General features: G+C 39.7%; 1 protein-coding gene and 1 non-coding gene across 2 annotated transcripts in view; one reads left to right on the top strand and one right to left on the bottom strand.

Moving 5' to 3' along the window:
• The window catches only part of LOC126101597 (nuclear pore complex protein Nup88), a 532,960-nt gene extending 511,353 nt beyond the window's left edge, over positions 1 to 21,607 (bottom strand). Inside the window, exon 1 of the mRNA XM_049912275.1 lies at positions 21,350 to 21,607. Coding sequence (XP_049768232.1) covers positions 21,350 to 21,562 — 213 coding nt within the window. The 5' untranslated portion in view covers positions 21,563 to 21,607. The remainder of the gene's footprint in view (positions 1 to 21,349) is intronic.
• A 1,030-nt stretch (positions 21,608 to 22,637) lies between these two features.
• Trnad-guc (transfer RNA aspartic acid (anticodon GUC)) lies at positions 22,638 to 22,709 on the top strand. The gene has a single exon. It is a non-coding gene; the product is annotated as a tRNA-Asp (tRNA).
• The last annotated feature ends 4,342 nt before the right edge of the window (positions 22,710 to 27,051 follow it).

The raw sequence follows: 27,051 nt of genomic DNA on the forward strand, positions 1-27,051 counted from the left end.
AGAAAATGTTCGACTGCTGCCCTGGCCATCACATTCTCCAGATCTCTCACCAAATGAAAACGTCTGGTCAATGGTGGCCGAGCAAGTGGCTCGTCACAATACGCCAGTCACTACTCTTGATGAACTGAGGTATCGTGTTGAAGTTGCACGGGCAACTGTACCTGTACACGCCATCCAAGCTCTTTTTGACTCAATGCCCAGGCGTATCAAGGCCGTTATTACGGCCAGAGGTGGTTGTTCTGGGTACTGATTTCTCAGGATCTATGCACCCAAATTGCATGAAAATGTAATCACATGTCAGTTGTATAATATATTTGTCCAATAAATACCCGTTGATCATCTCCATTTCTTCTTGGTGTAGCAATTTTAATGGTTAGTAGTGTAATTCATTTGCCTCGGTCAATCCCTATAGAACAAGACTCTTCAACAATTACTGAATCAGTAATTCAACAAAGGCTGTCAGACAATAATAAATATAAGAATAAAGAGAGATGTGCTGCATGAACAATGACTATCAGTTAAGTTTCTAAACGCCTTTATTAGATGGCTTGGTAAGAACGAACAGTGTCGGATCAACTTTTAAAATGAAGTTTCCCCTCAGGAAAACAAGTTTTGCAAATCGTGTCATTGCTTGCAGGCTGTGGAAATAGTTTCAAATATCTCAAGGATACAGGAGTTAATACGAAGGCTTTACCCAGTCTCAGAAGTACTGAAAGCCGATGACTCATGTCGGAAGACACAGCGTCCCACAAGGGGCCACGTCTATGGGGAAGTAGAAGAGTGGATGAAGTCTGGGTTCTTCACTGTTATCGATCCGTACAAATGGGAAACGGAAAGTGATCCTACAAGGAAAGGAGCGTGCAGCCAGAAACAGAGCCTTCGCATTTATTACAAAATTGATACTTAAGGAAAGACTCTGTAGGATTTAAGAGCATTATCTGGTAAAATTAATGGAATTGCAGAATCTAGAAAGATCGTGCTTGTCTATTTTAGTTTCGGTGGCAATCACCGTCACAGCATATTGTCATGTCGTAACCACAACAGTACAAATCCAAGAGCAGTGTCTTCAATGCCGGCCGCGGTGGTCTCGCGGTTAAGGCGCTCAGTCCGGAACCGCGGGACTGCTACGGTCGCAGGTTCGAATCCTGCCTCGGGCATGGATGTGTGTGATGTCCTTAGGTTAGTTAGGTTTAAGTAGTTCTAAGTTCTAGGGGACTGATGACCACAGTAGTTAAGTCCCATAGTGCTCAGAGCCATTTTGTCTTCAATGAAATACATCACTTAGCACTGAAAACACATTTATCGCGAACATCGACTACAGTAACAACAGAATTAAACTCCGGGAGGGGGGGGGGAGAGTGCTGCTACTTACACAAACATCGAATATTCCAGAATATATAAACATAAAATACTTCGCGAACCTTCCAGAAATGATAAATACTAAATAACAAATAACTTGTGGTGGTCGGGTTTGCACTGACGACAAGCATCACGCTAGACAACAACACTAACCATTACACTACAATGCATGCGGCATAGCTCGCAGCAATTTTTAGCTCTTCTCATGCCGCATGCGAGAATCACAAACACCGTGTATTCTCATAATTAATTTATCACGGTCAGAATGGGCATAAACCTGTAATAAGTGTCCAGCATTCTAAGGTAATTCTTCATTCTGTTGCCTTGTAAAATTTCATGAAACATTCAGTTCATAAAATATGCCACATGGCACATTAGAACATCAGGCGAACACCAAGCAGAGAACGCCAGGTATCACAATTGGCGTAAGATAGTTCGAGCGTACACCAGCGATTAGCACGATATTGGCCATCGTACTGGAAATTTAAAAACGTGACTGGCAGCAGGTTTTTTTTTACACATTTTTCATATACTAACAATCTCTCGCCTGCTCTATCCCCTCCCTCTCTCCCCGGAACACACACACACACACACACACACACACACACACACACACACACAGTAGCTTACCGGCTTAACGTGTGCATCATGTACATTATGGCTAAGGTCCACAAAATTGTTAGTGCCGACATGACACTTATGGCAAGTAACAGCTTCATTTCAAAATGTTTTAACACAATGGTCGCAACATGTTAGTCTAATATTATTACTTACGTCGCAGACTAATTAATCAACAATCAGTGAATTATGAAGTGACACCCAGCAAATCTATTCATTAGCTAGCGAGCAGAATTACGAAATGACGCCGAAGTTTATAAAAAAATGTAATAATCACTACGGGATCGATAACAATTCCCTTTCATTTGACCCAGTTAATAATTTAATTGCAGCATGGTGAGAAAGATGTGCTATCAATCCTCAACGTTCATTTCTTTCCAATAACCTGTTCTGTTTATCCCTGTTAAGCAGTTGAGAGTGCCCTGTTACTCGCCGTCACGCGATATTTACACTGCCACACGCGGTCACTCAATAATTCGCATCGAATTTTAAATAGAAGTACCTACTTTCATAACTGTCTTTGCAGTCATGCTTCCAAGAACTACAGATTCTTCACTACCCTTTTCAATAGAGAGAGAAATACATGTGAAACATCAGAAGCCAACGGTGATAATTTAACAGATACATATTGTAGATTTAGAGCGCGCTGTATACTATTAAAGACACGTACCTTACTGCAAATATTTCAGAACACAAAAGTACTACATCTTTTTGGCGGAAGACACACGAACGTCGTTCTGTCAAAGGCACGCACCGTTTTTCTGAACATTCAGATGCAAAGAAGCTTACCTTTGAACTTCGAAATAAAAGGAAATTTCGCGGTAATTAATCATTTAATTAGAAATGCTGATACCGCAACCCCCAGCTGATGACTCGATAGGTGTAATGGAGCGTGTGATTAAGAATGATGAGGACTTTATACTCAATACAAGATGGCCAACCGTGCCGTGAGACTGACACCACCTCCAGGTTCCCTAATTGAGTAATTAGCCCATCCCGCGGCGGCCACACCAAAAGCGAAACAATTACCTCGTCGTGATAAATGAAATCTGATACCAAGATCATAAATACCTGACAGAGATTCTGGAACAAAAAGACGAGGAACTGTAATTAGAAGGCCGCATCCAGTGTAAAGGACGGAGGTGAAAATCTGCAGCCACGTTCCTTCTGAAGTATTTAGTCAATGATTTTATACTATAAAGTAAGAATAATGTTTGACTAGAATCTCTGAATATTACTGTACACCTTTGATTATTATTATTATTATTATTATTATTATTATTATTATTATTATTAAATTAGGTTTGGCTTTTTCGCCATAAAACCATCCTTCATACACACATTTACTTTAAATACAAATCGAGGATATCAAGATTGATTAAGGTACTGACCAAGTCATATAATAACAAATGTGTGTAGATTAAAATTTTACGATAGTAAAACTACATCTTTGATCTATCATCACAGCCAATCACGTTTGCCAACGGCGAATGCTGACATGAGGTCTAAAAATTAAAAAAAGTTACATCCAAATTTTGAATACACGAAAAGAACAAATAAAGCCGACGAATCCGATAGCAGTTACCAACATGGTGGCAATTAAATCTCACGTTGCTATCATGTTAAGCTCAGTTTATGCATGAGTGAACGGAAGCCAACACAAGAGAAAGTGCATTCGCAAACAATAATCGGCACACAGCATACAACTCCACATAGTTAAGAGCCACAGTCTAACGCATCATAGTTGCCAACCGTAGGGGCACGTCCCTACGCATGTGAACTTTTTTCCAAAATCTAGAGACATAGGCAAAAATGTAGAGACTTTTTGTCCAAAAAAGAAAAATTACAAAATAAGAAATTAAAACAGCTGCAACCTGCATAAATTTTAAGCAGTGCATACGTATGTCACCGCTGGCCTAAAATACGTGACGGGGGAAACACTAACTAACATATTTGCAGCTTAGCGCTCCTCCTACCGATGAGTCACTGACTCCTGAGTACAAATTTAGCACAGATATAACACAGATTCGGGAATACGCATTATGAGACAATCCATTTTCAAATGCGATACTTATTTGGAGCAAATAACGTAAGTTAAACTACAGCTAATGTAATTGCGTGTGCTTCGAACGGGATCGGCATGTGACGACCGAAACCAGGGACCCATCAGACAACTTTTCGTGCGTCCACTGTAATCTCAGAAACATCGTTACTTCCAAGTGTACATTCTTAACTCCCGAGGAGGAGATTGTGTTTCTGTCTTCGTTGTTAGTTCACCATGTTGAAAATTAAGGATAAACAACTCGCGCAGATGAGTTCAGTTCCTTTAGCCTTAACAAACTTCTACAGTTTTTTTGAAGGGTGTGTAACTGTAGTATTAATATTTTTTATTCTGGCTTCAGCACCGAAAAAGGAAAGAGTTACAAAATAGTGACAGTAAAATGAGAATAACAGCCCACCGCAGATGGGCATAAACGTCTCTGTAACGCGGTTTTATGGAACACTGATACTTCTGTGTCACTTTAACCACAGCATCTGTTCGGTATGAATTACGAGTTGTGTAAGTTAGAACTGCGGAACATCTTGAGAATCTTGGCAGTGGTACTGGTTTCAGCACTTATCCTGCACCTGTTTTATTTTACCTTCATACAGAAAAAAAGTCAGCTTTCAGAAGCAAATTTTTATCTCTTGAAATACGACTTTCGGGATTTCACAACATAATAATCTGAAGATTGCGACTTTGTGAAACCCAGAAACTACCTATTTGAGGAAATAAAAATTGGCATTTGGAGGTAAACTTACTTTCTTTGTACAATGTGGAATATCTATCCCTCACCGCACCCCTACCCGCATCCCTGCGCTTCCCAAGTACCCCTGGCCAACAGCCTAGATAAAGGGAACAGACAATAAAATTAAAATATATATATATATATAAAATTATTTAGTCTTTTCTTTCCAAACACCTCCAATGGAGAATAAAACAGGAAATAGTGCGTCATTTCCAGAAGAAAGACTCCTCTCGCTGCGATGTTGGCGCCTTTAGTAGGAAGCATAAAATGATGTACTGCCGCACTTAGCATAAACACTAACAGCGCAAGATTTCCAAACAGCACTGCGAATATTTTGTTTCGAACAGTGACCGTACAGAGTACAAAACTGTTAATAAAAGAAAAATGTTACTGCCCAATAAATGCGTGATTAGTTTTTTTTCCATTCAGTCTAGAATTTTTTGCGTCCGTCGGGACTTGCAAACATACGCAGTCGGCGACACTCACTGCTGCTGAAACTGTTCCCGTCTATCAGTTGGAACGATACGACCGCCCGAGAAGTCACCGGTTAGAAAAAATGTTTGTTTTTAATTATTTTTCTACTACATTAAAGAAACAGCTACTATAGTTTTGGTTCCAAGTATTAACAAATTATCGGGGCCTAAAAACAGACGCATCTCACTGACTCCGTGGACATAAGCTACAGCGTATTCCTCAAAAAATATTTTCGAATGTGTGTTACTTTCTCTGCTGGAAATCAAGAGAATATAAATACAAATTTCATGCATGAGAAGTATACACTTCTCTTGCTATCTGTTCTTACTGTAATAGGCCCTTCCTTTGACACAAAAGTTGTGTGTGGATTCTAATGATACACATATTCTTACACTCCATTCGACTCTGTAACAAACGAATATTTTTGTAAATGTATTTACTTTTTCATCAAACACATGTCTTGAAGATCCATGCCGTTTGTGGCCTCGATGCAGCAAAAGATATAGAATTGGCTGCTTCTGCGTTGGAAACAGTTTTATTGTTTTTGATGTTTCATCATTACCTTCAGCTTCAGTTGTGGTGGCTTATTTGGTACGTTAAATAATGTAGTTATTCCATTCAACGCAAGTTTTAGACGTTCCAAATCCTCTAATTCGTGTAGCTTACAGGAGAATCGCAAATAAACTGTCCTCATACCTCCCAGGGTCCACAGGATACTAAAGAAAGGCAAATATGTTGTCATTTTTTAATTGCTGCTGACGTTTATAGCACTACATACGGTCTGTGTTGTGAAAACTATGTTAGGAATCTATAATTACATTCACATGCGACCATCTTCCGAACGATAAAAACCAAATTTCGGACACCGTTTTTGGCTGTCTCATTTACATGTTAAGGTCTGAAGCTGATTTGTTAGCCAAGCTAAATATGGTGTCTGTGAAACAGCTTCCAGATTCTGATTTAGTCAGCACAATTGCTATATCCCTTCACTTAGATACTAGAGGTAGACGGCTTCGTGAAGTGCATGGTCGGAAATGCTTTCCTGGAATGGTAGTTACGGCAAAAAACACATGAAAGGAAAGCCAAGAACATATGAGAAAACATCTCCATTATGCTTACAAGGGAAACTCCCCATAGCAACTCCCTCAGCTCTTTAGTGATAGCCCGTCAAAAACCGAACACAGATCAAGCATGAAAACAGGAAGATGGTGTACTGAACTATGAAAAAATATGGAGACTAGAAACAGTGGACGGTCGAAGCTCAAGATATGCGACATCAAGCAAACTGCAAGAGCCATGGCGTCGTGGTTGTGTGGTCGCCATGCTCGACTGCGGAGCGGGAGATTCGTGGTCAAATCTCAATCGTGTCCTTTCTTCCCACAAAATTATGAACTTTCCGTCCGTTTATTGATGTGTCTGTTCTCCTTCCGTAGTCATGGCAATTCTCAGACTATATACTGGCTGTAGAATATGAGTCATGTGGTAAAAATATATTGCCGTCGAACATTATGAATTACCTCTAAGAAAATGGATTCCGAAAACATCGTTCTTGTGAAACACGCCTAACTCTTTACTCGCACGAAGTGCTGAGTGATATTGACAAGGGATTTCAAATTGATTCCGTATTTCTGGATTTCCGGATGGTTTTTGACACTGAACCACACAAGCGGCTTGTACAGAAAATTGCGTGCTTACGGAATATCGTCTCAGTTATGTGACTGGATTCGTGATTTCCTGTCAGAGAGGTCACAGTTCGCAGTAACTGACGGAAAGTCGCCGAGTAAAATAGAAGTGATTTCTGGCGTTCCTCAAGGTAGTGTTGTAGGCCCTTTGCTGTTCCTTATTTACATAAACGAGTTGGGAGACAATCTGAACAGCCGTATTAGGTTGTTTGCAGTTGATGCTGTCGTTTATCGGCTAGTAAAGTCATCAGAAGATCAAAACAACTTGCAAAACGATTTAGAAAAGATATCATCTGCACGGTGCAAAAATTGGCAATTGACCCTAAATAACGAAAAGTGAGAGGTCATCCTCATGAATGCTAAAAGGAATTCGTTAAACTTCGGTTACACGATAGACCAGTCAAATATAAAGGCCGTAAATTCAAGTAAATACCTGGGAATTACAATTACCAAAAACCTAAATTGGAAGGAAGACATAGAAAATGTGCGGAAGGCTAACGAAAGACTGCGTTTTACTGGCAGCACACTTAGAAAATGAAACAGATCTACGAAGTAGACTGCCTACGCTACGCCTGTCCGTCCTCTTTTAGAATACTGCTGCGCGGTTTGGAATCCTCGCCAGATACGACTGACCGAGTACATTGAAGTTCAAAGAAGGGCATCACATTTTATAGTATCGCGAAATCGGGGAGAGTGTGGCGCTGAAATATACAGGATTTGGGGTGGACATAATTAAAACAAAGGCGTTTTTCATTGCGTCTCACCAAATTTCAATCACCAACTTTCTCCTCCGAATGCGAAAATATTTTACTGGCACCGACCTACATATGCAGAAACGATCACCATAATGAAATATGGAAAACCAGAGCTCGCACGGAAAGATATACGTGTTCGCTTTTATCCGCGCGGTATACGAGATTGGAACAATAGAGAATCCTCTGCCAGGCACTTAAACATGATTTGCAGAGTGTAGATGTAGATGAAAGTAAATGTTATGAATAGTGAGAGCAGGCGACATACCGCCTAGCTCTCTCACATAAATGAATACAACAAATAAACGGGTGTGAACTACGCTACAATAAAGAAATTCAAGAGTCAAAGCTTCCAAAACGCAATGCGAGAGTCATAACATGTGGCACGTGGATAGACCAAATAGGGGGTACATACGTCTGGAGGTCCCTTCCTTACACCTCTCTGTTGCAAACGGACGTTACACCACGACACAGACACAAATACAGCGAACAGACTCGTCAAGGACCGTATGGCCAGTTCATAATTTTGAGGGAAAAAAATGGGGCATACGCAAGGGAAATTTGAACACGGGTCTACCACTTCGCAGTCCAACACCGTCACATAACCACGACGCCGATGTTGCTTATCGTAAGCGTGGACTGTTCACTGTTTCTATTTTGCTCCTTTTTTCACAGTTTTGAACACCTCCTTCGTGTTTTCATCTTTAATCCATGTTCAGTTTTTGACGGGCTATCCAATGGGCCATCTTACCAGTAAATCTGAGAGGGGTGCGATGGGGAGTTTCCCTTGTTAGTACAGCTAAAACGCTGGGACGGCTTTTGTTGAGGCAGTTGTCGCACGCCCGTTATTTTCCAGAAAGCAAGATCTTCCAGGCACTGGAGATGTGAGGCCTGTAACACGGTCCGGGGTAGCAACTTCGAACACATTCTTTGATGACGATCGTTGCTTATATTTGTTCTTATTTCTTGCTTTCTGCTGTATTAAGCATACAAAACGGTCTTTTCACTCTGTTCGTGTCCATCCTTTCTACATCTACATCCATACTCCGCAAGCCACCTGACGGTGTGTGGTGGAGGGTACCTTGAGTACCTCTATCGGTTCTCCCTTCTATTCCTGTCTCGTTTTGTTCGTGGAAAGAAGGACTGTCGGTATGCCTCTGTGTGGGCTCTAATCTCTCTGATTTTATCCTCATGGTCTCTTCGCGGGATATACGTAGGAGGGAGCAATATACTGCTTGACTCCTCGGTGAAGGTATGTTCTCGAAACTTCAACAAAAACCCATACCGAGCTACTGAGCGTCTCTCCTGCAGTGTCTTCGACTGGAGTTTACCTATCATCTCCGTAACGCTTTCGCGATTACTAAATGATCCTGTAACGAAGCGCGCTGGTCTCCGTTGGGTCTTCTCTATCTCTTCTATCAACCCTATCTGGTACGGATCCCACACTGCTGAGCAGTATTCACGCAGTGGCCGAACAAGCGTACTGTAACCTTTGTTTTCGGATTGCATGTTTTTTTAGGATTCTTCCAAGAATCTCTGTCTGGCATCTGCTTTACCGACGATCAACATTATATGATCGTTCCATTTTAAGCCACTCCTAATGAGTACTCCCAGATAATTTATGGAATTAACTGCTTCCAGTTGCTGACCTGCTATTTTGTAGCTAAATGATAAGGGATCTTTCTTTCTATGTATTCGCAGCACATTACACTTGTCTACATTGAGATTCAATTGCCATTCCCGGCACCATGCGTCAATTCGCTGCAGATCCTCCTGCATTTCAGTAGAATTTTCCATTGTTACAACCTCTCGATACACCACAGCATCATCCACAAAAAGCCTCGGTGAACTTCCGATGTCATGCACAAGGTCATTTATGTATATTGTGAATAGCAATGGTCCTACGACACTCCCCTGCGGCACACCTGAAATCACTCTTACTTCGGAAGACTTCTCTCCATTGAGAATGACATGCTGCGTTCTGTTATCTAGGAGCTCTTCAATCCAATCACACAATTGGTCTGATAGTCCATATGCTCTTACTTTGTCAATTAAACGACTGTGGGGAACTGTATCGAACGCCTTGCGGAAGTCAAGAAACACGGCATCTACCTGGGAACCCGTGTCTATGGCCCTCTGAGTCCCGTGGACGAATAGCGCGAGCTTTCTTGTGTTTGGTGTCTTCACTATTCTGCCAGGAAAATGTCACGGCGTAAAGTCAAACGCCGGCACGCCAATCGGGAACGAAAGAGTAGAGAGGGCTGAAGGAGTCAGCCAACCGCACGCTGACCGAGCCCTCTCCAGGACAACGCGACAGCAGTGGCCTCTATGCGAAGAGGACAGAAACCCGACTGGCCGCGGCCCAGTGCTACGGCAGCTTGAAGACTAGCAACTAGACAGAAGCGTCAAAACTCATTACTTTCCTCGTACTTTCTACGGAGCTCAAACTTGGAATTGTTATACTGAAGAGATTTCTTATTTTGTCTATCGTCCTTTGCTTGCGACTCACCTGTACAACACAAAATTAAGTATTGTATTTTTGTTCCTTTCGTAATAAAGCTCAGTAACGCGATTCGTTTGAATGTTGTCTAGCGATCCGAGAAAGCAGGTTTCCTGCACACCGCATATTCGACGACTAGGTAGGAATTCAACAGAAAGCGTTATCGATTATGCATTGCTCTGTGATTTTCCAACGTCTAGGTGTACTGTGTCTCCCGAAAATTTGTAACCACTGTACCGAAAGACCCTGTATAAAACTATTCGTCAGGCTAAATTAAAGACCCGATAGTTATACGAGGAAAGACGAGTACTGAAACAGATCAGGATTTTGGCATAAAGTAAAAGAGCGAATTACACAGACCACTAAGGAACCTGATACTGCTCCGAAACAATACGCAAACTGGAAAAGTGAGCCTTGTGGGAACTGGATGCAGCAAATGAAAAACTAAGTTTTTAGGAAGAAACTGCTCAAATGTGACTCAACTAACTCGATAAACTTTGAATTACAACACATCTCACAAGCGAATAAATATACTGTGAAGCTGTAGTCAGAATACCCAACTCCTTGAACAGATGTGTACAAAATGATCATGAGTGAGCACCACATATTCTTACAGCTCAGTTTTGAGCAATGAAGACTGTCTTTCTTAAAGATGAGTAACCTCAGAACATTATTCCATATGACATTACCGAACGAAAATATGCAAAAAACTTCCTGAATTTTTCTCTCCCCCTGACTCGCAGTAAGTAAAAATGTGGCTGAACCTTGCCATACAATTTTTTCTCTAGGGGACTTATAACAGGTCATGTCTACATTCAGCCACCACCTAACTATTTACCAAAGCTGAGATGCAGAAGGCACTACTGCTTCCATTACTTCAGACTTTTTATCCAAAGTGTGCGAAGATTTGAGTTTTAGGTTGGACGTCTTCCGTATAACTAAAGGTGCACAAACTGCACATCTGTAAGAAAAACTAGGTTAGTTCAACTTCAATTTGATGTAAAATTTGTTGTAAATAGTCAAAATTAAACTGTTACAACATATCAAAGAAAATGGGACATTCTTTTATGGACAATGAGGCAACCAATGGCAACATATGGGCCTGAGATTTCTAGCATTCAACTAGAAGACGACTCCATATCCCCCCCCCCTCCTCATAAAAAAGGACACACTTGAATGACAAAAAAATAGTGATTTTTACATTAGGATGCCAAACACACAAAGTAAGTCCTTCTGTGAATTTCTGGGTGGATAGAACTTTCAGATCACACTCATAATCAATCAACGTAATTCCATCAGCGACATTTCCAAAACTATGACACCCTGTTTGGTCTACATTTCATAGTTCTTTAATACCCTGGTCAGGAAAGAAGCCAATCATTAGAAGGAATAACTATTAGATTTTACTATAGGATGGTAGTGTACTTAGCAAATACTGCCCTAGAAGCACACTCTTGATTGCATGAAATGAAATATTTCCGGCTCAGATGCATTGTCTAAACACTTCAATTTTCCCTTCTATACATCTGAAACACCAATCAGTTACTGGATACACATATAGACTTACTGCGACTGAGAATATGAATGAAAACATCAGAGATTTAAAGCACATTGACTGATCTTTACAAAATTTTAGAATGTTCTCTCAACAGTACTCACGTTACTAAAATATTGTGAATACAAACTCAGATTGTCAGGCCATGACCTCACAAATATTTCGTATGTCTTAGTGCGACACTGAACACATTACATCAGTGACTAGGCTAATCTTGCAGTTATTGCTATTACTATGAAAAACATTCACAGTAAATTATCTGTACAGATTGCATGTAATGCACTGCACCTCCTTTTTTGCTCATTACAAGATGCAAACACAAAATTTCTCCATCTGTTTGAGCATATTTAAGGATTTACGTAATCTGAATATTGAGTCATTCGTTTACTTACTGCTTCACATCTATATTTAATTTAGAGCTTTTAACGTACATCATACATCAGGAACCTGAGTGGAGCTCCCATGGAAGCCAAAATTTAGTATGGTGAAAAGACCAAGAACAAATCTTGACCGTGTACCCATTTATAACACAAAATATTTTTTGACCCATAAAATTACACATTATAAGTAGACCCACAAGAATAACCAGTTAAAAACAAAGTAAAAATGTGAATTATTAAGCTTAGTGTGACAATATGAAGAATGTAAAGAAGGTTTTGACAACTTAAAAAATATATTTTAACGATCTCCTGAAATATAGATATATAATTGACAAGGAACACATAGGGTACTATGTGTAACACTGTCTTCTCTCTACCCACAAATGATGCACAGAAGTAATGACTGTAAGCAAGCTTCCATATGAGCTCGAATTCCTCTCAGTTTACTGTCATTGTAATTTTGTTAGATACATGTGGGTGGAAGTAATACGTTTCTTTACTCTTTCTAAAACATACACTATTTCGATTTTAACAGTGGCTCCTGTCACTGGCTATTGATGCAGGCCCCTGCATTCAATACCCAGTGACAAATTTTTCTGTTATGGATAGATCAGAAAAGGGATGCACTCAGTTTTCTTATACACAACTAATGATTGTATAAAAACTATGAGAGTTTTTTATCTTTAACAGCAATTTACATTTGTGTGTAGTTGTTTCAATTGGTAAGCAAGTGGGGAAAATCACAAAAAAACTACCGAGCTGTTAAGCACCTGGACACATTAGCTGTGCAGGGAGAAAAGACGAGTAAATATATGACTATGAACCTCAACAATAAGAATGGCCTATAAGATGCCATGCTGACATTCCCATGCCCTCTATGCAATAATCATTTATTATTCAGTGCAACCATGTTGTTGTACGTGTGACATGCTGCTTGGGATGCAGTAAATTATATGAGTAAGCCCATATGGCTTGTACACAGAAAATGAGTATCATTATCATAGCTCTCTCAAAAAGTTTTTGATGACGAGAATGGGCCTTGTTGAAACTAGCATTACTTAAGTAATATGTTGATCTGTTTAATCTTTAACTACAGAGAACGCTGATCACAAACTTAAATATCCACAGCACATTTCATCTTGTGGTCATGGCACTCATAGACTACGTCAGAGAAAGTCACCTAACTAGTAAACAAAAATCAACAATTATTAGTACTGGTCAGCTGAAATTTCTTTCTAACATAATTATACTCTGTATGGCAAAAAGGAACCCTGATGGTAGGCAGTACTGTTGCCCACTTTTAAATGTGAAACACAAAAGGCTGCTGAAGACACTGAAGCTACGTGGCTGAAAACAAGTCATCTATTCGGCAGCTGCAGCACTCAGGTATTAACATACTCACGTATGCAAAATCACATTACACACTTGTTGTAGTAGTTGCACGAAGCACTCACACAAAGCCTCACTTAAATGTAAGGGCTCATTTTCCGCTGTATGGACTATGGAAATGGGGTGATAATGTGTTTTGCTAAGCAGAATTTATCAGCCTGTATCTATATGTTTGATTATTAAAATATATATGAAGAAAAGTATTAATATAGCCATGTCTCTAAACAATAGTTTTCTAACTGAACATATGTTCTCTCTTTTCAGCTTGATATTTTCACATTTTTTTTTGTTTATTTATTTGCAACATGCTCCATTACAATATTTGTAATAGTGTGTGTGTGTGTGTGTGTGTGTGTGTGTGTGTGTGTGTCGTGAATAATACCGAGGGGTCCATCAAGCTTAATGTCCCCCACCGACTGACGGATCACCAACCAAAGAGTCACATGCCTTCACTTCACGAGACACTATGGAGAGGGTTGGTATTTGAACCAGGAAACTGCCACAAAGTCTGATGATCAGGAAATTTACACCACCACCTCTCATCCCCTTCCAAGCCAAATACTGTCAATGAAAATTTTTTTCAACACCAGGATTCGAACCGACTTACCCCCGGGTCGAGTGCTACTGCACAAGTGTGCGTCAAGTGACCTTGACCGTGGAGACAGATTCACACCACTGCTGTGCTGCTTTTCTTTTTAACTGTATCTCACAATGTTTGCAAGTGTTCATTTGTATATATAAAATCCACAAATCATTTACACCTAAGTTGCCTTCTGTAAAGCAAACCGCCTATCAAATTATTAAGCTCAAATCACACAGAATAACTCATAGGTAAAATTCTGGCCAGTTAATGTTATTAAGAGTCAAATTTAAATCTTGACATTTAAAATTTTACAAAATTACTTCAGCAGCACATAATCAATTTCTTCTCCAATCATTGAAGAAACTTGTTATATAGTATGCTTTCTTGAGTTCTCAATACTTAAGTACTTCAGTTCACTGTTCAAAAAGTTACTGCACTGACTGAAAAATGGCTCACCTAAATAGCTCAGTAAGGCTTTTCACGTTTTGTTGCACATTATTTTGTGGAATGTTATGACATCCTTTCTTATTCATAACAGCCCTTGTAAAAACTGGATTTTAATTTCAGACATGTAATTGTAAATAATTTTCAAAGGAATTTAATTTTACAGTACATATTATTCACATTGTCTTTTGGTACCTTAGACTTTTATGTCACACTCTATTTATAGGTGGTGGACAAAAATAAGGGAACACCAAAAACAACACGTTACCATGCCCCATATGGTGTACAAAAATTATTTGCATAAAATGCAGCTTCCAGTTGTCTTGGAATGGATAAATACAGGTCCTATGTTGTTTTCGACAGAATCTTTAAAAAAAAAAAGCTCTGGATGATGTAAGCTGTGTGAGCAAGGACCCTGTCAACTTGAACCACAGCACTGCTGCCACTGAGGAATAAATCTTGTACCATGAGATAGACCTGATCAGACAAACTGATCACACAATCCTTCACAGTAATCCTATATTGCCGAGCAACTACACAGCCCAAGGAACACCATAAACTGGCTGCCCAAACCATCACCAAATCACCTTCATGTTACATTCTTGGCAGCAAGCAGTCGGCATCATAGGCTTGAGATGCGGTACATCAGATGTAAATTTGACCAGAAGTTGGAAACAGTGTGAAACAAGACTCACCTGACCAAAAGACTTTTTTCCCTTGCTCTGCAGTCCAGTCTTAAGGCTTGAGCATCTTGTTTTTCTGATACAGGCATTTGCATCACTGATGTGTATTCATACTGCAAGCTACCATTTTGTTATTTTGGTGCTGACAGGGTTTGCAAGCGCGACTTTCATATCTGCAGTGGCTTTTGCAGCTGTCATCCTCTTACTTTTCATCACAATCATCTTCAATGATGATATATCATGATCACAAGGCACTACTGAGGGAATTTAGAGAAGCAGTATTTGACGCTGACTGCAGAACGGTTCTACAGCTGCCAACATACATTTTGAATAAAGACCACGAAGATACAATGACAAAAATTAGGGGTTGTACAGAGGCTTAAGACATATCTTTCCTTGCTCTGTCTGTGAGTGGAACAGGCAGGACAGGGAATGACTAGTAGCAGTACGTGATACCCTCCACCAAGCAACTGTACAGCAGCTTGCAGGGTACATGTACATGTGATCAGTCAAAACACATTTTCATTCACGTTATGACTTATCAGACGATATTTTTATGCTTTCTCTGTTTGTGGTGTAGATCATCAATACGGTGCCTCTTGAAACACCAAACACATAGGCTACCCTGGTTATGGAAGCACCAACACTTGACCCAGGTTCAAATCCACTTAGCTCTGACACAATGCAATCCCAATTACACAAAATATTGTTCTAACCACAACTGACACTTGCAATGTACAGGTGCCATTTGTGGTCATTTACAACAGCACCCCTCTCCCCCCTGTAGGAATGGCTAGCATTTACATTTATGTTCAAACATGCAGTTCTTGTGGTGATCCCATATTTTTGTTCATCTCCTATATATACTGACATAAACCCAAAAAAATGAAAGATGTTTGAAAAACTGTAAAGAAGCAATGATGAAAAATGACAATCTGTTGTCCAGTATAGAAAGAAATAAAGTATACAGCTAAACGACACAGTGGACTTTCCAGAACCCAATGCACCCCTTCCTATTCGCATCAATAAATGACCAATGCATGGGAATAAGGTATACAATTTCTTTCCTGAAGTCTATTGGGAAAGATAAGTCACACAAAATTGCACCAATATGATCTCGCCTATTAAGTTTCATTAAAAACAAGGACCATAGGCAGTATATTCCCAATTTTCTCAACATATAATTTGACTGAGATTCCAATCTTCAATTTGGTCAGTTATCTATTGTTGTAGAATGATCGATGCACCTAGGTTGGATTTTACTCATCTAATCTGAAGATTAAAAGAATGATACTTTCTTCCCAAAGTCACTGTACAACCTGTCACCTTTGTGGGAGCTTCCAGAATGTCTCCAAGTTTTAAGACATACATACATTTTAAGGCAGTCTGCTGGGTGGAGGATTTCACATTCTTGTAACATTCTGGCCACAGTCGGGGTAACAGTTGAAACACAGGGCAATAATGAAACTATAATCGTGATGTATGCCCAGAAATGTATGCATCACTTCAACACGCCTGCAAGCAAACCCAAATTTCACCAAGCAAGTTGCTGCCTATTTAGTGACATGGTGAAAATACTGCAGTTTCAGCTGACAAATTTAATTTCATTGGCAGGTCTGCAAGAGTGGAAGGACACCCCCTCCCCACCAAATGAAAACATAGGAAGGATGGCATCAAGACAACAAGGATAAAGTAATTTTTAGCTACATGTATACATAACCCATATAATTGATTGCAGAAGGAACCTACAAATATACAATAGAATGACTGTCAAAATGTGCAAAATTGTCAAAAATAACTAATTTGTCCTTTTGCCTCCACTTACTAAAACAAGAAGAATACATGTTGTACCTTGATTAGAACAGAAACAAATGTATGATAATAAGAAGTGAATTAGTTTTCACAATTCTTCAGCATTAAGTAGTAACAGTCAGCTGCACCTTCAATGGTAACAACAAATTCTAGGCAATGGCACTATCATACAGCACAGATTTTTCAATCTGCACACTTGATGCTACTACAGGTAGCTCTGACAATTTGTGCAAAACAAACAACAAATGCTACAATATATATTTGATAACTACTAAGGGTGAATGGCTTTGCTATAATAGAAAAGATCCCAGAGTTACTTGGTTTCATGTTCCATGGATTATTTTCATGAATAAAAAAGAGCATACACTTATGAGTCAGTGATTCCTACCCACCACCTTTCACATGCTACAATAATAAAAATTCTTCTATGGAACAAAATGAGTTGTCAAGGAGAAATTTTCCCACTTTGTTTTAAAATTTCAATTTGTTGTCTGTCAGAAATTCTTCACTAGGTTAAGTGAACAAAAATTGTGGTTGCAGCATTGCTGCACCCCTTTTTGTGCTAAAGACGATCTTAATTATTGTAATTTTTTTTCCTTCTGGTTACTGTAATTATGTATCTTACTGTTCATTCTTGACTGCAGTGGATTATTTGCAACAAACTTCACGAGGAATAAATATATTGTGAAGCAGTAGACACAATGCATAAATCCTTGATGTCTACAAGATGATCATGGGTGATCACCATACGCTATTCGCAAAGCAAGTTTTTGAACACTGAAGACTTTCTTTTTTAAAGATGAGTGACCCTAGAACATTACCCCATATGGCACTACCACATGAAAATATGTCGACTTACTGGCTTCTCTCTCCCCAGGCTTTGCAATGATTCTAAGTGCAAACGTGGCTGAACTAAGTTGTTTTAGGAGTTCCAAAAATTCCTTTTTCCAGGTTAAATCCTCATCAAAATGGCCATTCAAGAATTTTGAAGTTGCCATCCAATTCATTATTGCTTCACTATATGTTACACTTATCACTGGTGTAGTATCTCCAGATGTGCAGAACTGAATATGTTGTGTCTTTTTAAAATTGAGAGTGAGGCTTTTAAAAAGACTGTACAACATTTCTTCTGTGATTACAATACTAGTTTTCCCTAAAAAGAAATAATTCTGGTTGTAGCACATTAGACGGAAGGTTGTTTACATATATGAGGAACAATAGTAGATCCAAGATTGAGTCTTCAGGTACCCCACATGTGATCTCTTGCCAGGTATAATAAGCTCTCCTGACTACAATGGTTGAATTACTAAATACATCTTTCTGCATTATTTTTGTTAAATGTGATAATATATCCACAGGATAACTATACCATCAGTTCCATAAAACTTCAGTTTATGTGGGAAAATATTGTGATTCACACAGCTAAATGACTTGGATAGGTCACAGAAAATAAAACCAGCATTGTTTTTTATTTAACATTTGTAACATTCGGTGAGTGGTGTAAGTGGCATTCTCAGTAGAGCACCTCTTCTGAAATCCAAACTGTGATTTTTGAGAACATTATTGTTTCTCAGTTGGGATATGATTCTACAATAGGTCACCCCCACAGAAACTTTGGAAAAATGTGTCAGTATTGAAAGAGGTTGGTAGATAATGACATCTCGCCTGTCATCTCTTTTATGGAGGGATATTTCGGTATCTCTGGAAAAAATGTCTCCAGTTAATGATGCTTTACATATTTAATACAAATACGGCAGATCACATAAGCAGCAGTTTTTTCAGCACAACACAGTATTTTATGTAGGGGCCTACTGTACAAGTGTGGGTACCTATTGTTTGACTTGAAGGATGGGACAGAATCAACTCTGCAGCATATCAATAGATTTCTACTTGGCCACATTATCCAGCAATTGGATGTTAAAAGTACACAGATAGTTTATAAAGAAAATGTTCTCCCTATATAATTTTGCTTAGAAAATTCCTATTGTAAACTTCCAAGAGAGTATGTTCTTGGAAGGGTCAACCAATATAGGCCTACTGCTTCATCCTATGCATATCTCGTGAAAAGACCATGTAGATCAAATTAGAGGGACTGGAGCTCACACAGAAGCTTACGGACAGTCATTCTTCCCACAAACAATTCACAACTGGAAAACGAAAGCACGAAGCACCTTCCACTGTGCAGGACCCGTATGGGCAGAACAAGTAAACTTAACTCCTGTAAGGACCACTACGCAAAAAAAGTCTTTGCTAGTGATATGCAATCATAATCTTGATCACTTTCCCCTGGTGATCACTAGTGTAAAGAGAAACTCTCATTTTACTTACTTTCATCCACACCACCACCACCCTTTCCTCAATGTAGCTAATGCAAGGAAAAATTTCAAAATGAAGCTCGGTCTGTGTTGCAAAATTAGGTACGGTATACCTCTAAGCATCACAAATTCAGTAAAATGGGCAAACATATGAGGAGTAAGTTTCATGGTTAGGTGCTACACAGCAGAAAAAGAGTCATCATGCATGTACAAGCAACTCTAAGACCATATGCGAGTGATGGTGAACTACTTGCACTGAACATCACTCACTGAATGATAAAATGTGGTGTTCACGGCAACAAAAACGAAACAACTTATGAAGTGGATGAAACAGAAACACAACTACATTTTTATTCCACTGAAACCCCCATTAATAATATTTGTCAACAATAAACTGTTCCATCTGCCAAATAGTATAGCGATTTTCAGAGTAAAAATGTAAAATGTGTGACTAATAATTTACAGCTTGGTTATTTATCATATCAATAATTTTTCCTAACCAAGATTCAAAAAACAGCTAAATTCAAATGCTGGCTATTGTTTTATGACCTACAAACAATTTTTCAAATAAACTTCTGTCATAACATTAAATTTAAGACTATTTACACTACTTAGTGCAACAGTTCTACTCCTTAATGAGAACATTCTTTTTTATATAGGCTAAAAAAATGTACAACACCTTTAGAAATATCCCAATGGCAGTAAAACTGATAAAATCATGTGTCAAGGTATTCCCATGCCACTTTAAGAAGAGTTCCTTTATTTTCTGTAAAAAGTTCCACAACAGAAGTTCACTCATGTCCTTAAACTATTATCCAAATAACGCACATGATAATGGTCAGAGGCAAGACACCTACTACATGACATACCAAAACCTTTAGCCTCACATATTACCTTTACCACCTACGAAGCTTTATTTTGTTAGTTTACTGAATCTCCATGCAGCTGCATATTTCTGAATGAGAAAACTGTATTTACATGTAGATATGTTTTCTGTTTGCTTATTTCTGTGTGTGATCTCGTTCACAGCACAAATTTGCTCCACAGGTTATTTTTCATTAACAGGCCTATTATGAGATAAGGTAACACGACTATGAGGCCAAAAATATTACCCTCTTTATGTTTCATGCTACAAATGCAACAGAAATGCAATTAAAAACTACTATCTAGCTGAGAATAGAAATAACACTGTATTTTTAGACTGTACTGTTGCTGAGATGTAGAAAAATCATACTCAACAACTTACAAAACAGTTACAATAACCTTTAATCATTATAAAAACAATTATTACACATGGGGCTAGTTGAAAAGCAAGCCCTAGCTTTAAAAGTGAGCAAGTGACATCTAAATCCTGCCACTTATAATGTTTATCTAGGGCAGTAGCTTTTTCATTATGAAGTTCAAGACAGGAATAAACAGCAAGTAGTTGACACAATAACAACAGTACAGAGCGGGAATTACTACACAACCGATGGTGCTACAACAAGTAAATGCTATTCAGCAGAGAATTATGTGAGCCCAGTAGAGAACGTATATGATAAATATCGCCCAGTTATCTTACTTGTTGTGTAATACCCATCAAAGTATTCATAACGTCGAATTTTTGTAACTAACTGTAGTTCATTCAACAGAAACACCTTATTATTATCTAAAACACGCTTCTTTCGACAAACAACTGAATACTTTTCGCTGCCCACATCGTAATCACGAATGACAACACACATAATGACAAAATAAGTGCAAAATCTAAATACACAGAAAACAACTGACCTTTGATAAATTATCCTTGCTATTACAGTCATAACAACCAATATGCCTTTATATCGCAACTGTCTAAAAGATACTTAAACTCTACGAGGAACACTGAGAACTGTAAACAACTAGCACGATTTGTAAACAATGCGTATGTACGCAGTTCCCGAGACTGTACAGTAATCACACACAGTTATAAAGGATGAAACGACATTCCGGGGAAATCTGGTACCTCTACAACGTATAAATAACAATTATTTACCTGATGCATGAGCGGTCTGTCCGGTTCTTCATCTCTGCAGAGCTTCAAGTTCAGCGTCAATACACAACTTTCCTCGGGATTCCACACGTAAAGCATATCGTCCTTGCATTCTAAAATGTTCTGTGTTTTGCAATTTACTTTTTTCAGATGTTCGCGCAATGTTATAAAAAGATAATGGTTTGACAAACCGAGCCTATCCGCGGGAAGCGCCATGTTTGTTTGGCTTCTATCTCCAACGTGCGTGCCAAGCAGTGCTGCCAACGGAAATCAACAGAAGCCAACTGTTATCCAGTGCTCTCTAAAGAAATGAGTCTAAATCAACATGATTGCCAACGACAATGAACAGAGGAAAACCATTATACTTTTCCCGATGGCTATACAGGTTATCCGAAGTCACAAGTAAGGAGAAGAAAGACTCATTGTAATTTTTAATTAGAGATTCACTTAATATTTTTGTAAACGAAGAAACCTTCCTTCTGTGAGTATAAGAAATAGTTTTGTTTAAAGAACAACTACATTTATGATATGTAAAACGGACCTGAGCTCCTGGTAGAGGTGTGCTACCATAGTAACAGTACCTATGACAGTGAATTTAAAAATGCTGGGAAGTCGCATAAGTAATACGGAACCAGATGATATTGAGTCCTTTATTGTCCTCATGACGCCTTTCGGGCACAGCCACATCATCAGATGACCTGATAACAAAGAACTGCAAATACAGCTTTACCAGAGAAATGAATTTATATAAATCTCACATTAATTATACAAATTTTGAATAATATAAGTGCATTCCATCTAAGGTCATTACTGTATATGATTTGACAGGGACGTTGAATAATGTCCGTACAAATGCCATTCAAAACACGTGCCATCTTATACAAGAAGTAGGCCTAACCAGCAGCTGACAACTACAGTGTCAAGGCACTGCTAACGGAGCGTTTGCATAAGCTCGTACCGCTTTGATATGGTTCCGTTAGCGGTGCGTTGTCACGTAGCTACTGGCTACGTCTACTTCTTGTATACGACGGTCACATGTTTTGCTTGACGTTTGTACTTACATTATTCAACGACCTTGTCAATGCATAATGGTCCTAGATGGTATGATGGCTCTTCAAAATTGTGCGCAATTAATTTCATTTGAGAGTTATATAATCTCATTTCTTTGGTAAAACCGTATTGTATGATATCTTTATTTGCACTACTCTTTATTATTTGTTACCAAGCCATCCCATTATGAGCTATGCCCGAAACGTGTCATGAGCATAATACTTACTCACTCAGGTGGTATTCCTCGGTAGTATAGTGGTTAGTATCCCCGCCTGTCACGCGGGAGACCGGGGTTCGATTCCCCGCCGGGGAGGTGCGATTTTTATATCGCGGAAGTTGCACGTGTGGCCCGAAAGGACATTGACGTTGTGATCGAGAAAAGTAGTTGCTGCAGAATCGCAAGAAATTCTGCGTCTTAGGAAGTGTTTCTCGTATACTCCACATGACGTCGTCGTCGTCGTTTCAGAACTTACAGGGTTTGCTGTTGACGCTGAGTCAGCGCACCCCAGGCTTAAAAATGCTTCCCCCTACTTATACCTCCCGAGGAGATCACGAATGTAAAATTAGAGAGATTAGAGCGCGCACGGAGGCTTTCAGACAGTCGTTCTTCCCGCGAACCATACGCGACTGGAACAGGAAAGGGAGGTAATGACAGTGGCACGTAAAGTGCCCTCCGCCACACACCGTTGGGTGGCTTGCGGAGTATAAATGTAGATGTAGAAACCGCAGTCAGTCTTTGGCCTCACTAGTCAGCCTCCTTCAGTGTCCTCGGACTATGCATTTCTTCTTCAGACAGCCCCAGCGTACTCATATCCTCTCTGACCTGATCGATCTATCGGAGTCGTGGTCTTCCCCGTGGTCTTTTGCCTCTAATATCTTTCTCCACTACCTGCCTGATCATCTGGCCTTCTCGACGCATTACATATCCATACCACTTCAGCCTTCTTTCTTTGATCACTGTCACGATTCAATCGACTTGTATAGCTCCTGCAATTCACATTCTTTCTTTTTCTCCGCTCATCTCCATCCTTCACTGGCCCAAAAATCTGTCTGAGGATAGCATTATTCTCAAATTCAGGAGTTTTCTTTCCATCTTTTGGGTGATGGTCCAGGCCTCTGTTCCATGTAAGACTACAGGTTGTATGATTGTCTTGTAGATCTTGGTCTTTGAGGATCTCGATAGGAGCTGGGACTTTAACAGCTTTCCCAGAGCAAACCTTGTCCTGTTTCTTGCTTGTATTCGTGCGCCAATTTCCTGGTCTATCTCGTTCCTTTCATTGATTTATAGCCCCAAGATATTTAAAGTCTTTTACCCTTTCAAAGACTTTGTCCTCCATCTCCAGGGGTCTCTCATCATTTTCTCTGCTAACTACGAGGTATTTTGTCTTATGCATATTCAACTTCAGGCCTGCTCTCGCTGCCTCTTCCATTAATGTTCTTGTCATCTGAACCAGGTCTTGCTCTTTCTCTACTATTAAAACTACACCATCCGAATAGGCTAAGGTGTTGATCCTTCTTCCCAGCTGTATTCCTGTCTCTAGGCTTGCTACCTTTCTCAGGACTCCATCCAGTACCAGGTTAAACAGAAGAGGGGAGAGGCAGTCTCCCTGTCACACTCCAGTCCTCACTTTGAAGTTCTTTGATATGTTTCCATTTACTTTCACCATGCATGTTGTCTCCTGGGTGTGTGTCTGTGTCCGTTTTATGAGTTTTCTGGGAACTAGAGCCCTTTCGAGTTCTTGGCATATTGCTTGTCTATTCACACTATCATATGCTTTCTGGAAGTCCACAAAAAGGCAGTAAACATTTTTGCAGAATTCCCAGCTCTTTGCTAGCACTTGCCGTATTGTATGTAAAAGTTCTACTGTTGCCTTTCCATTTCTGAAACCTGCTTGATGGAATCCCAGTACTTTCTCGACATGTGGTATTAGTCGCTTCAGTCACAACACGCTCAAGATCTTATAAGCTGTACATAGTAATGTGATTCCTCTATAGTTGCTACATCTCATTGGGTCTCCTTCCTTTAGTATGGGGCAGATGACAGACTCCTTCCATTCTTCTGGGATCCTTTCCTTCTTCCAAACAAAGGAGATTAAGTGGTATAGTCTCGGTTGTAGAGTAGCTCTTCCCTCCTCCAGCATCTCTGCAGGTATGGCATCTATTCCTGCTGCCTTTCCCCTCTTCAGCAGTTTTATGGTCGCTCTTACCTCTTCCATTCTTGGTAGTTCATACTACCCCACTGGTCAAGTATCTCTGTTTTCTCTATATGATTCTTCTTCTTCATTTTCTGTTGTAGCACGTATGGTGTTTATATCCACATTCATGTGGTTTTCGAAGTAGCTTTTCCATTCCTCCATAGCTTTCATTTCATCTGTGATTGTCCTTGACCTCCGAGGCGCTTCAGTCTGGAACCGCGCGACCGCTACAGTCGCAGGTTCGAATCCTGCCTCGGTCATGGATGTGGGTGATGTCCTTAGGGTAGTTAGGTTTAAGTAGTTCTAAGTTCTACGGGACTGATGACCTCAGATGTTAAGCCCCATAGTGCTCAGAGCCATTAGAACCATTTTGACCTCCGATCACGTCAATCCTTGGATTCTGTCGTTTCTTAATGAACCTGACTGTCCTGTAAAAGTCTCTTGTATTTCCTACTGTCCAGTCTTCTTCTGCCAGTTTTATTTTACTGTTTATGAACTCTCGCTTTTGTGTTCGAAGGACTTGTCTTGCTTCTCTAGCTGCTTCCATGAATCCCAACCTTGTTCTTTCATCCTGTTCGTTTGTCAGCCATAACAGTTTCGCTGCTTTTCTCTTGGTGACTGCATCTATACACCTATCATTAAACCATCGTCTGCTCTTCCTCCTTTTCTCCATTGGTTTCAGCACCTCACCTGCAGGATCTTTTAAACCTGTCTTGATTTTCGACCATGAGCACAATAAAGGATTCAACACCATCTGGATCTGTATAACTTACGCGACTTACCACCATTTGTAAATTCTTTTTCATAGTTACTGTTACAATCACTAATCCTCAGGAATACAGTGTAATGCGTCACTAAATGTGTATGACAGGTGAAAACAGTATTGCAGGCCGTATCCGAAGTCGTATCATTTCTATCACAGACTGTTATTCATTCAAACAGTTAGGAATTTCTCAGATGACCTCACCCTTGCTGCATAAATTACTGGAATTTACATTCAGGAAATAATACTGCTAGTGCAATTCATCGACTTTTTTCTTCATTGTAGTCTGTTAGTCCTTCGTTGTTGACAAGTAAGGAAGTATCCGCGATATTGCCGAAAACGTATTCTTTATTCACACGTGGAGAACTGCTATTGCAGTTTGACGTGTCACAATACTGAGTGCTTCATAAAGGAATTCTATCAGTAATTTTCATGCATTCATCGGGGGCGGGGGGTGAAGGGGGGGGGGAGGAGCGGATGATCGCCTCTCGTTCCCCGTCCCCGAGAGCTAAAACTAAATTCAAATGCGAATCAGTGCGGAAGTTACGCAAGGAGATTTAAAGTGTTGGTCAGTAGATTCGGTCATTTCCCCTAGCCACCATATTTTGTGGTCCTGGGAGAATGTTGTACCAGTAGCATGTGCTTTCCCCTCCTGTTCGGCTCTCCAATTGTGCATGCCAAATACTAGTACGATTTCCCGATCTGACACGGCAGCGGGAGATTCGCGTCGGCCCAACACCAATTCAGGTCATTTGCATTGCCCCCATTATTTTCATTGCTGCTGTTGTTGGATCACACAGAATTCAGTAGCCTGTGCAGACAGTCCGTCCAGTTGGTGTCGAGTTTTTCGGTTTTGTGCGTCATGAAACGAGTTTAAACAATAACATCTTTCTTGTCTAAGAAACAGAAGACGTCATGTAAGTCTACCACAGCGTAAGACTACGGTTCCATACGTGCTATGTGGAGCAATGATTTTTTGTTCCTATATTAATTTCGGAATTAAGGTTATTAAAGGAGATTATTCACCATTTGCACGTTTTCGTCCACAATGGACTATGTTTGAAGTTGCTGCTGTAAAGTTAAAATAGAAAGTATTTCTGAGTCAGTCGCTGTACGTGGTAAGCACAGAGTATTGTGATGCTCACCCATCTTCAGATGGTAAATGGATCAAACTAACTGACAAAATTAAATTAATTTTATTTGCTTAGGCAGCAAAAAATGGGCTTTCACGGCTGCCCCCGTCGAAAGTTCGAGTCTTCCCTCGGGCATTGGTGTCTGTGTTGTCCATAGAGTAAGTTGGATTAAGTAGTGTGAAGGCTTGGGGGCCGATGACCTCAGCAGTTTGGTCCCATAAGATCTTACCACAAATTTCCAATTGAGCTTTCACGTACGAACGTATTTATTGATGTAATGAGTCCTCTTGAGCCAACTGTAGTATACCTTCCCTTGCATTATTCCCAATATCCAACAGATCGTGCCTCGTTTAGTGTGACGTGTGTGTGTGTGTGTGTGTGTGTGTGTGTGTGTGTGTGTGATTTTGTTTACATATTCGTCATAAATATAGCTGCACATAATAATGTAAAACAATGGTATCTTCCTTGAATATTTTCCTTTTTATGACGATTTCGTTTTCTTCAATAAATGTGTGGAAATGTTCTGGTACACATGTATCTGGTTATCCTGATTTTTACGTGACA

Source organism: Schistocerca cancellata, chromosome 9, assembly GCF_023864275.1.
Source record: "Schistocerca cancellata isolate TAMUIC-IGC-003103 chromosome 9, iqSchCanc2.1, whole genome shotgun sequence".
NCBI lineage: Eukaryota > Metazoa > Arthropoda > Insecta > Orthoptera > Acrididae > Schistocerca > Schistocerca cancellata.